This window comes from Bicyclus anynana, chromosome 15 (assembly GCF_947172395.1).
Source record: "Bicyclus anynana chromosome 15, ilBicAnyn1.1, whole genome shotgun sequence".
Classification (NCBI taxonomy): domain Eukaryota; kingdom Metazoa; phylum Arthropoda; class Insecta; order Lepidoptera; family Nymphalidae; genus Bicyclus; species Bicyclus anynana.
The window spans coordinates 3,617,644-3,630,721 of NC_069097.1; the positions used below are offsets into that span (position 1 = coordinate 3,617,644).

Here is a 13,078-nt window from a genome sequence, read left to right on the forward strand (position 1 = left end):
GACATCAAGCGAGTTGCAGGAATTCGCTGGATCAGGCTTAAGATCGTGATGTTTGGAAGTCCCTAACAAAGGCCTATGTTTTACAGTGGACGTCCATCGGCTGATGATGATGATGATGATACAGTTGTACTTCCTTTACAGACGAGGTGTGATTTTTTAAATATTGTAAATTGTTAATGAGAACCAGCAGAAAGAGAAAGATATTTTTTTAGATAATGCATCCTCTTATATGAAACTAGTGGACGCCCGCGACTTCGTCCGCTTTTAGACCTTTAATCCAGCCCTGTCGCAAAATGCGTTCTTAGCGGATGTCTACTGACTATAAACATAAACATTTCATCTTCGTATGTCAAGCTGTTTTCGATATTTCGTGATTTTCACGAAAAGCGAAACCTTATGCTTTTATATAATTTAGATGCAGCGTACCTATAAGAAAATGTAAAGCAAATGATCACCACGGTGTTCCTATCGATCGAAATGATATATTTCGCAAGGTCACTGTTAAACTCAAGCCTAATATGTACATAAAATACTGTAACTCCACTGAAATGAACACTATTAAGGCCTACATATTTTTCTTCCTACTTTTCTCATACTTTACTTTTTTACCCAACTTACACGCCGAAGTTATTCATCATAAATTCTCAATAAAATCCCGTATAAGCTAAAGTAGGTATGCTCGTATGACGCGGTGTAACGTTCGCTCTGAATTCATTTTCGAGCGTACCGGTGTTGTGGCACAATGGGTGGCAATTTGTACATAATGCGGAACTTTGTGCTGGAAATATAATATAATTGAAATAAATTGACGTTGTGTCCGAGTGCCTTTCGTGCACATATCTACGGGTACATATTGTACGACGCTCTATATATATATTTGTACTATCTTTCCCTTTTGACATAATAATTTGACTTGGCATGGATGAAATAGATATATATCTAATCAGTTATTTTTTTTTATTCACCCATATTCTGGCAACTGAAGACATAATTCCTCATTATATGTATAAGCTGAAAAACTGAAAATCAGCGCTGTACACTATGCACAACATAAGGCTGAGTTTGCAGCCAATCCCCATATCGCTAGGTAATATTATTTAGTCTTATTTACTATAATAGTAAAAAGTTTTTTAGTAGTTTCTGTAGCATATTTATTGAATTGTGCTTAGCAATAAGTATGGTACTAAAGTTCTATAATATTATATCCCTTTAGAAAATAACTATAAATTGCGTTTGAGAGTGTGGAGTGTGGACCCTTGAAATCCGCTACCTTCCAAAGCCACAGTTCATTGGCTACCGTACTTAAATACTGGTAGAAGCAAAGAATAAGAAATGTTTACTGGAAAATTCTATGTATAGAATATACTGTGGCATCCTGGCCCTTAAACTAGGTAAGCCCGTATCTTGAAGGACCATGTCTAAAGTTTGACCAACTTCCATTTTATCATCTGTGTAAAATAGAATAATTCGGCTCGAGACCGTTGTGCTTGGAGGACCATGCAAGAGGCTTATGTCCAGCAGTCTATCAGCTGATAAGATAAGGTAAGGTAAAATGTCTGACCACGCTGGCTCTCCGTTCAACAATGGTCACGCAAGCAGTTCAACACGCAAGAATTATGTTACACAGTTCACAGTAATTATTACTATGTAATTCTTTTATTGAACGCAACTATCATAACAGTCGATGAAAATCTCGTATGAAAGGAATAGCTCGTTCTGTCCCGTTTGTCCGACACAATGTATTCGGACATCCTGCGCGAGACAATGCGCCCGCGCACCATTGTTCGGCGCCACATTTGTAAATACTAATACTAGCTAACGGATAGATTACTCGTCATTTGGTCGACTAGTTGCAGCATAATATCCAAATCTCAATAAAACAAAGCTTTAATAGCTCAGGACCCATCAAGCGATGCTTCTGCGCTCACCCAAAAACCCGGTGACGCCGCTGAGGTCCCATTAAAAAGTCTACGGCACTTACACAATCAGAAGAGAAAAACAGAAGAATAGTTTATTAAAAGATTTGGCAAATATTCTTTAAAAAATCCTGTCTAGAGAGTACGGAATATGAAAATAATTATAAAGATGCTTGGAGGTCATTGGATCAATTTCCACCTTCACACAGGAAGTAAAACTTAAATAAATTGTAATGATCTTAACATAAGTAAATTAAGTCTTAACAAATAGTAAAATTAAAAAAAATAGCTTGTAAATAAATGGATTTTAATTATGAAGTCTTTGAACGAATACAGTCGGTGTTACCTATACGTTTATTCATTTAGAGGTTGCGCGAAGGCAGCATTTAGAGGTCACACTAAAATTATAAAGTCGAACGTTTTTTCGTAAATGTGTGGAAGTTTTGTAATAGCTTGACAATTTTATTCCTTCCTATATGTATGAAATTAATTGCATTCTTTCACAAATCCCACGGGAACCATTCTAGATCCGAGGTAATGTGGGATAAAAAGTAGCCTAATATGTTGCTCAATCACCCTTGTGCTCCAGTGAAAGTCTCATTAAAATCGGTTCAGCCATTCCAAATATTAGCCCGGACAAAAAGACTAAGATAAGAATGTGTTTTAGTATTGTGTCAAATATACACCTATGCCTAAGCACTTTTAGGAGACACAGCTTTTGAAATCATAGACAGACACATAAATTTTATTTAAATGGAGTATTTATTAATAAAAAGTATCATCCTGAACCTCATGCAACAAAGAAATTAAACTTTATTTAATTTTGGAAACGATCTCTATGTACTCTCAAACGTTGATTATTACACTAATATTATAAAGGCGAAAGTTTGTGTGTTGTCTGTAAGTAAGTTTGTTCCTATAAACTGTGCCTACTGAACCGATTTGTTTGAAATCTTCTATTTGCGAACAATTGAAAACGGAGAGTCATCGTTTATTGGTGAAACACCAAATGACGGCTCCTTTTGACTGCGCTTTCCCCACGTCAATCAACAAATCGCATCGAACATATGGAAATGGAAAGCTGAAATGCATAACATGCAAATTTCACCTATTCCTATGTAATTCAAATCCACTGTTGCATATTGTGGGTTAACCATGGTTACACAACATTCTCCTGACTGTTAAGATTGTTCACCTTACAACAAAAGGGTAGGTATGCTACTGGGTGGGTTTGTTAGTTTTATTTTTGCAACACAAGGTAGCCTATCTTTTAAATCTAGTTTTATGTTTCATAACTATAATTCATCAAAATTTGTTTAGCCGCTTAGACTTGACAACTTAGAAAACGGTAAGATTATTTATTTACTTATATAATTATATTGCTTTCTATTTTATTCAGATTTTTTGACAACCTCCGTGGCGGAATGGTATGCACGGTGAATTTACAAAACGGAGGTCCTGGGTTCGATCCCCCGGCTGGGTCGATTGAAATATTCTTAATTGGTCCAGGTCTTGTTGGTGGGAGAGTGAGAGGTGAGAGGCTCAAGAGCCATCAAAAAATTCTCATCTTATAACAAAGCTTTTAAACATAACATTTGACATTTTCAAACTATATTTAGCTACAAAACCTATAATTGTTTATAACATCCCCGTACCTCTATTCACTTGATTATTATAACATGTCCAATATATTAATGTCATTCAAAGATTTTTCTCTTTCAAGATTTCCTTCAACAAGTTGTGAAGTTGCTGTAACTCGTAACTTACGAAAGGAAAAAAACGATCTGCCCGCGTCGCGGTAAAAAGTTTCCAGATTGAATTTGGCGCACGTAATTTAAGTATGGACTTATGATTTACGACTCTTTCCTTTGAACAAATAAATTGCCAACGCGACTCAATTTATCATTACTAAGTGAATTAAACATACATAATAATATATCTTACTAGAATCCATACTAAATATTACATATTAACTAATTGCTTAGTAAGTATGATAAATACAAGAGTAAGTGTCTCTCTTTGTCTACTTGTTACGTATTCACGGCTAAACCGCTTAACCGATTATGATGAATTTTGGTAGTTATGAAAATTAAACCTTGGACACAGTATACATGAAATATTGTTGCAAAACATGGACCACTTTTTATCGAGACACTATAAAAAGAACGGAGAAGAACAGAGGTTAAAAATTGAAAGAGATCCTTGATTATTTACTTGAGGTACGTAGGTAAATTGTAAAATATAATGTAATAGAAGAATTTTATAATTCCCTAAATCTATACTAATATTATAAAGCTGAAGAGTTTTTTTGTTTGTTTGCTTGAACGCGCTAATAGTAAGTATTCGTCTGATTTGAAAAATTCTTTCAGGGTTACATAGCCCATTTATCGAGAAAGGCTATAGTTTATATATTATGCCAGTATTCCAAGAGAACGAGAACCACGAGGGTGAAAACGCGGCGCGGGTGAAAAAAATAGCGGCGTCAGCTAGTGATACACTATAATGCGCTTAAGTTGCATTATAGTTAGGCTTAATTTAGATATAAATTTTAGTACAATATTTAATAAATAAATATAATGAAAGCGGACTCCCCAGTTCTGATAAATTAAAGAAGTTACCGTTCATTCATGGGAAAATAACAATCTGCAGTTTATTTTACGCACTATATAAACAAGCTAAATTGCCTCAGATGCATTCAAAACTAGTCACAAGACATTTCACGCGATCCTTTACCAGTATTATGAAAAACGTTAGCATTAGCTCAAATTCTTTAAATTCAAATTGGAGATACTTTAACATTTAGTATGAACGAGTATCTACCAAATGACTAATGTAGGTAGTCAAGCAACGGATTAGCATACATTTTTGTCCTCCTTATCCCCACATACTGTAAACATAATGACATAGCAACTTTCATAGATGAATAAAATGTCAAGATACAATCCGATCGATCGTCGTGAAAGATAATACCTATAGTTGACCGCTTTCTCGTGCATCGCGACGGTGGAAGCGAGTGCACTCAGGGCACGGGGCAAGTGAAAGCTGTGACGTCACCGCTTGCATAGCCAGAGACACGCTCCATCGCAAGTCGCAACATTCGTACATCGAACATATCCAACTCACAAGTATGGAAATAATTTACATAATACATTTACAACATCACTTATAACAAAGCTTTGATTATTACTTTTGACCGGTGGATTTACAAAACGGAGGTCCTGGGTTCGATCCCCGGCTGGGCCGATTGAGATTTTCTTAATTGGTCCAGGTCTGGCTGGTGGCTTCTGCCGTGGCTAGTTACCACCCTACCGGCAAAGACGTACCGCCAAGCGATTTAGCGTTCCGGTGAAGTCGGTTAAAAATGAGAACGTAGTTCAAATATCGTAAGGTATCCACTATGTCTATATATCCATTGAGGCGTGATGCCAGAGCAAACACACTCGTCACTTAATGACACTTTCACGTGAATGGGTAATGGCTTTGTGCCGTGCAAGGAACACTTGCCATTTAAATCTAAATGGCTTGTATTATCTAGCCATTTACATTTAATTTCCAGATTATAATCAACGCAGATTACTAATAATAATGGACGTATAAGCACATCACGGTAAAAAGGCACTTAGAGAACGTTGAACTGCGATCTTCGACTAAATTATTGTATATTCAAATCAATTTATATGGAGGAATAGTTTATATAGATAACAAAAGGAAATAAAACACTTCTCCAGGTAACTATGCTAAGGCGTCAGAATATTTTCCACACATACAAAAAAAAACCATAATTGACTCATACATATATGCTCCGAAACCAACTCTATCAATCTCTACATCCACATCAACTCAAGCAAAGCAACGAACGGCCTCCCCCTGCTCAATGCTTAAAGCTACCCAAAATAATTGTAATCTGAACCATTTTGCACTAACCCCTCAACATCATCATTGCTTAACATGGAGTAACATATAATAAGGTAACGAATTCCAACAATTGCCACGAATCCTACATACGAAAATCGAAAATAAGAAGTAATTTATTTGACAGAAAGCAGGAAACTAATGTAAAGTAGTTAAAAGATATATATGTGTTACAAATGTTCAAAACCTTTAGTTAGTCAATAAATTATAGGAGAAGGTATATGGAGCTTTGACCCACTGTGTGTTGGCGGGCTTAGAGGCCACTATCAGATGTTAATGATAATGACCCCAATGTTATTAGGGAGGGAGGGAGTCACTATTACTGGGTTCCGAGGTATTTGCCCTCACTAACTCCTCTATTATATTTACACTACAATTTATCCCCGAGGCGAGAAGACCTACGTATTAATTAAATTTCGACTTAGTATAGTCAATAATAAATTAATTAATAAATAAAAGTAAAGATATTTTCTTGAAAAAAAATAAAAGCTTTCTTTATTATAATTAAACATTTGTATAATTTAGCTATCAGAACACTATCGCAATTCAGATCAGACTTGCAGATGGTGCCTTTGTTAAAGTCCTTTCGGTAGAACCGGAATCCCCTGGACTTCGAACAAAAGCTCAAGGGCTCTAAAGAATGCTCGATTTTTTATATTTATTTTTTACTTTTTATACCCTTTCCTTTAAATTGAAAGACAACTTCGTGTTAGACGTTAAAATCTTGAGACGCGAATTTTAGTCTGTCTTATATTTGAAGACTAGTTGTGCTACGCGGTTTCACTCGCGAGTTATTTCATATAGTCTAATGTTATATACATTTGTGTAACCGTAAAATTGTAAATACCGTTAGATTATAATCTGTCTCGCTAGATTATAAACTATCGATAGGTTGTGAACCGCAACATACTGCTTACAATACGTGATTATTCTTTAGATTGTAAGGATTTTTTTATTTGAAAAAAAAAAATTTTATTCACAAAAAAAAATACCTAACCTAACCATTGGTTTCTGAGCCACTCAAGTGCCAGTTCGAGTATGTAAGGAGTTCACAATTTTATGGTATCATTTATACTATCCTTTCTCAATGAATGGGCTGTCAATGAATGAAATGAATTTTCTATTCGGTGTATGATAGCCTTTATTTGAACCGGTAGTTCTTAAGTTCCATTGAAAATCAGGTTCTTACCTGCATTTTGTCTTCATCGACTTTAGTCTCAGAGTGATGGAGGGGATCCGCCTTCAGCAAGCTGTCAGGAGACAGCGCGGCAGGCTTGGGCGCGGGCGCTGACGTCACCTCCACCACGGGCGGGGCGGCGTGGAGAGCGTGCGCGTTGGCGATCGGCAGCTCTTCCTGAAAACAATTGAGAATAAGCTTTAGTCATATACGTAATCGGCGAATATCGTGGCCAAGCCCGGAAAACCCAGGGAGTAAGAAATTTAAGTAATATTTATTTCTATAATAGTAACTAGCCCATGAAAAATTGTTATGCCTAATAAATTTTGGGTTGGACCTACCTTATCACTAGGTACATCTATTTCAAAGAAACCGATTTGGCTTAAAATTGGTGGATAGGTAGCTTAGAACCAGGAGACGGACATAGAATATTTAGGGTATGGGTAGGGTAGAGTTGGAGTAGGTTAGAGGCAGGGTAGGTTTGAGAGGGGTTGTGGTAAGGTATGTTTAGGGTGGGAGTAGGATAGGATCTTTCGCGGACGAAGTCGCGGGCGTCCGCTAGTAGTGAATTATAAGAGGTGTGAAAAATAGATAACAACCTATTCTCAGAACCATCATCATCATCATCATTCAGCCGATGTCTACTGCTGGACATAGACCTCTTGCATGGACTTCAGAACAAAAGGATCCAACAGCTCCCAGCAACTCACTTGATATCATAGTCCACTTGATATCATGGTCCACCTAGTGAGGAGTCAACCAACACTAGCTTTCCATTGCAGGGTCGCCATTACAACAATTTGGGACCCCAACGTCTACAATTTCATCAAAATCGGTCAAGCCGTTTCGGAGGAACATGACAATAAACACTGTCTTACACACACTCGAATTTAATATAATGTGACATTTAACTAAGAAACTTAACCATTGTACTACGGCATCAGTACAATTATTGTACAAACAATAACAAAACGTACAGAAAATAAACATCGGTTTTGACGGAAGTGACGCAGACACTTGATTACCACTTATTTACAACGTGACAACCAAAATGGTTGCCGCGCGTTATACTACACAATTACATGGGTTATCACGCGTTACATGCATTTACCTACAGTATTATAAAACAATGATGAGGCTTTATTCTGAACAATTGAGATTTTCTTATATAATTTCATAGTTCCTTTATTTTTTTTAAAAGAATATTTGCCATATATTATAAGACTAAAAAGTGATTACAAATATAAGAAAACTAATGTCGAACAAAGGTTATGATTCACAACACTTGTCAGGACAACTTAATTAATAAATCAAACTGTAACCAAAATAAGATCCTAGAATGGCAGAGAATGACCTTGAGTGGAGTAACGTACTTGTGAACGATGTGTGTAGGGTTAAAGGATCCTTTGACAGTCGACTAACACTCCCCTTTTCCACTCAAGTCACTCTCCCCGCCTATCCCAAGTAACCCATAAAGAATCACACAACAAGAGATGTGGACGGCTCGAACGCCACGAGCACACTGAAGCCAACACTAGACCGAGCGATGTCATATCCGTCACAGACTACTATTTCCAACACTAAACGGCGATAACACATATTTTTTTTTTAATATGAACAATATTGCCATTCCTCTCCAACTAGTCGGGAAACTTTGTATTAGGAGTGGGTACGGCAATAGTCCGATGGGCTTTACATTGGTGTAAAAACAAGAATAGAAACACTAAACAACTGACTGCTAGCCGTTTTTTAATCCCGCGGGAATCGTGGATTATTCCGGGATGTATTATTATGAAAAGTAGCCTATGTTATTCTCCGAGTTCCAATTTATGTCTGTACCAAAAATTATTAAAATTGGTTTAACGGTTTAGCCGCAAAAAGGTAACAGACAGACACGCTTACTTCTGCATATATTAAATATTAGCTGATGACGCGCGATTTCACCCGCGAGGTTCCCGTTCCCGTAGGAATACAGAGATAATAATAGATAGCCTATAGCCTTCGTCGATAAATAGGCTATCTAACAATAAAATAATTTTTAATCGGACCAGTAGTTCCTGAGATTAGAGCGTTCAAACAAACAAACAAACTCTTCAGCTTTCTAATATTAATATAGATTAATTAGTATGGATAAAACAGAAAGAATACAAAAGAAGTCCGTATCGCTTCATACTCGTAGCTATCTATCTCTTACAGGCGTCGGTAGCGTAAGGGAAATTTAAAAATTAGGGAAAAAAGTTCGTGTTTAAGGACTTAAAGAAAAAGAAAATAGAAAATAGTATACCTACATAGTTACCATTCATTAAATAAAAAAAACTAAATAATCTACAACAACATCTGCAATACCTGACCCTTTTTATAAAGGCAAAGAAAATATTTACAAAGAAGATTTAATTACAAAAAACAAATCGTTTGCGCGAAGCTGTAACACGCCGCTCACTTTCAGAAAAACCGTCAGAGATCATTACAAAATGGCGGCTTGCAAATAGTATCTTACGTAACCGCCTACTTAGAAAGATGCGCAGTACCTATTTACCTACCTATACCTACACCTACAGTGTAATGGTAAGTGTTTATCCACTAAAGGTGAAAGAGAATGCATAGCGATAAATATGGTAAAACTCTCTAATCAGGTAGATATTTTTACGCCTACAATAATTTCAAAATTCCAATGAAACTGTTACATTGTTACATGTTACAACTGCACATTTAAACTACTTAGGTATTTAATCATGTTTATAATATTACTGTAAAAGAACTAATAACAACCTAAATATATTATATTATTCTAGCGAAATAAATAATTAATACTTAGTACCTATATTTAAGAATAGTATTTCTTAGAAATCCTATTTTTTTTAAATAGATAAAAAAAATAAGTTTTTTGTTATATAAATGGCCACGTTTTCGATTAAGGCTTTCTATCGTCTTACTTATTTCGTCGCGTTAAGTAATCATCGTCACATTTAACCTTTCTAAAGAATGGTTTGCTGAAAACCATATGGAAATCCATTTAGTAGTTTTCGGAGTTTTATTATATCCACCTTTCCATATTCTTACGAGTATTTAAAAATCATCATCATCATCATCATCATCATCATCATTGTCAGCCGATGGACGTCCACTGGTGGACATAGGCTCTTGCATGGACTTCCAAACAAAACGGTCTCGAGTCGCCAGCAACCAGCCGCTGGATTTAGAAATAGAACACGTGAAATAGATTTAAATTGATTTTATCGCGCATCCTCGCTCAACCCTGATGGAAAATAGACCTAAATATATGAGCTTCTTCGAAGCCTTTGAGTTGCATGAATAGGGAGATTATTAATTAATTGCTCTTTTCATACTAAAATAACCATCATTAGTAGCACAGTCGCTCGTATTTAATAAACTAAAGTAATAAATAGATGGAGTTATCCTATAATTCGTTTAATTAGTTAGTTTGTACCTAATATCTTACTTGAAAACTGTATTAAAATTATTTAATTAAAACTTATCTAAGTATGGTTCGTTTGGCGCTCACGATCTGTGAAAACTTATGAAAGATACGTTTCATTGTATTGGTCACGGTATATTATTTTCCATTCAGCTTGTTTTAGTAGCAAATACAAATTCCTTACACTAGTTTTTAATTTTTTGCACAACAATTAGAGTCATAGCTCATTAGAGCCACCCGGCGGCATCACCAATTCGTCGTTCATTGTCTACAAACTGATGGTCCTCGGGTGAAAGCCGTTGTCACCGGTAATTGTCGCATGCTCTATAGAGAGGCACGGTAAACGAGTGAACGTCGATCGGTCAACAAGTGGACATCACAAATTCACCTATAAATAGCATCGTCCTTATGTTAATCACTAGAAGACAGCGCGTGAAAGTACGTGTGTGTTGGCAAAGCATAACCAAGGCAAAGCAACCATGCAAACAGATTTTCCAGTAAAGCTACGCTATTTTTTTTTTATTGAATGACAAGCTAGCCCTTGACTGCAATCTCACCTTATGATCAGTGTCGATGCGGTCTAAGATGGAACCAGGCTAACTTGGAAGAGGTACAAGTAATAATTTCTCATGCCTCTGCTTGAATTGAAAAGCTAAATTTCTTAGCGGTACGTCATAGCCGGTAGTGTGGTAACTAACCAAAGCCGAAGCCATCCACCATACAAAAGCTACAACTACTAGCAAGGGTATCTTTGTCTGTTGAACTAATTATAAAGAATAATAACCGCACAGGGCAAAATAATGCAGGTGCCGGGTGGCTGTAATGTGCTATACCCTAAGGTGAGTATTATATTTTTAAAATAATGTCTCAGTTCGATCTTATAAACGCAATTTCATCCATGGAACTAAAGTAACTAAACTCGATAGTTCGATAACATATTGACTATTATTCACCCTCTGGTCGAAATACGACCGTAATATTTATGTTTTCGTGGGTGTCAGTTACTACAAACAAGTGGATTGAATTGGATGAAATTTGATACACTTAGTTTACACACTGGATTAATACACATGATAATGTTTGCGCTGGTACTTCGGTCCTTCTGTCTGCAAATGTATAAAACTATATAAAACTATATAGATGATCTTGAGAATAACTGATAGATTAAAGTTAGTTAAGCAGTAAATGCTACGACAGGAATCGCGGCAATTTAATAGTCTAGAATTTAAATAGGCAAAACCCACACACACAGCGGTAGTCATTGTTCAAGTCAATTGCACAGTTCTCACTACTATAATGTTGATAATGACTATGCGACGGCTAAACCTTTGCTACCGTTTAAGAACACGATAGAAAAAAATACAAGGTCATTCGTTCCTATCGCTGCTTCTTTATAAGAGATATAACATACCATCATTCATTATCATATCAATCTTGGCTAACTGCTGAGTTGTAGTCTCCTCTCAGAATGAGAGGGGTTAGGCCAATAGTCCATCACGCTGGCCCAATGCGGATTGGCAGACTTCACACAAAAAAAATTTCGTCTAATGGTTTGCCTATGTGCATCCTTATGTGCATCATTATTCTTTAACAACCCGTATTAAACTCACTGTTTAGCACGAGTCTCCTCTGAGAGGGGTTAGGCTAATGGTCCGCCAAGGCTAATGGTCCACCACAGATTGGCAGGCTTCAGACAAGTGGAGAATTAAGAGGATTCACAGGTATGCAGGTTTCCTCACGATTCTTTTCCTTTACCGTTTGAAACACGTGATTTTAATTTCATAAAATAATTGGAAAGTCGGAGGTGTATACCCCAGACCGGATTCGAACCTACGCTCTCCGAATCAAAGGCATAGGTCAAATTCACTGGGCTATCACGGCTTCTTTAACATCTTTACATACCCACCACTAGGTATATTGTATCTAGTTACTTGCAATCGCAAAACACGTTTTTACTATCAAGACTTTACTTTGGATTTACCAACAAGTGTTTTTGCCGCATTTAAAGCCAAGTTTGTTTCATTTTCAACTTAACACAAAATACATTATGATATACATGATAAAAACGTGACTCGCTAATCATTATGGTCATCTGCGAATTACGAGAAAAACCCAATGTAAAGACAATCATTTTAAAGTAAATCATTCAAGTAGGTATGACTTACATAACAGTTGCAGAGTATTCTGGAAAAATTTAATAATAACCAGCGAGTTGTTGATTCGATACGCGTGCTAAATGCAGTTATGTTATATACGAGTAAGGGTCATAGCACACATATCAACTCCGAATGGGGTCGTCACTGCATCGCCTCGTTTCGCGGGCTTATCCCGAGGCGAGGGGTTACTTTACGATTCCAGTTAGTGAGCAATGCATTCCAGTTAGTGAGCGTTGCGTTAGTGAGAGTTACATACTAGATTTCATACTAGAGCAGTATAGTACATTACAAACCAATAGTCTGAAGCGTCAGTAAGTTCATGGCTCCATGGTAACGACAACTCAACATCGAGAGGTACTAGCTCTTCGTTGCCCAAACACAAAACTCCTAACACGTGTTAGTTATGTTTTAAAAATGCCTACCTATAAATGAATTTATTTGATTTATATGTTCCACAAAATAAATATTGATTTCCAATGTA

The 13,078-nt window shown here is 36.5% G+C and overlaps 1 protein-coding gene across 3 annotated transcripts in view; it reads right to left on the minus strand.

The window, feature by feature from the left end:
• LOC112051648 (gametogenetin) overlaps positions 1-13,078 on the minus strand; it is a 94,907-nt gene that overhangs the window by 56,644 nt on the left and 25,185 nt on the right. For all 3 annotated transcript variants that reach the window (XM_052885815.1, XM_024090374.2, XM_024090373.2), the window contains exon 3: positions 7,018-7,182. In XM_052885815.1, coding sequence (XP_052741775.1) covers positions 7,018-7,182 — 165 coding nt within the window. The remainder of the gene's footprint in view (positions 1-7,017; positions 7,183-13,078) is intronic.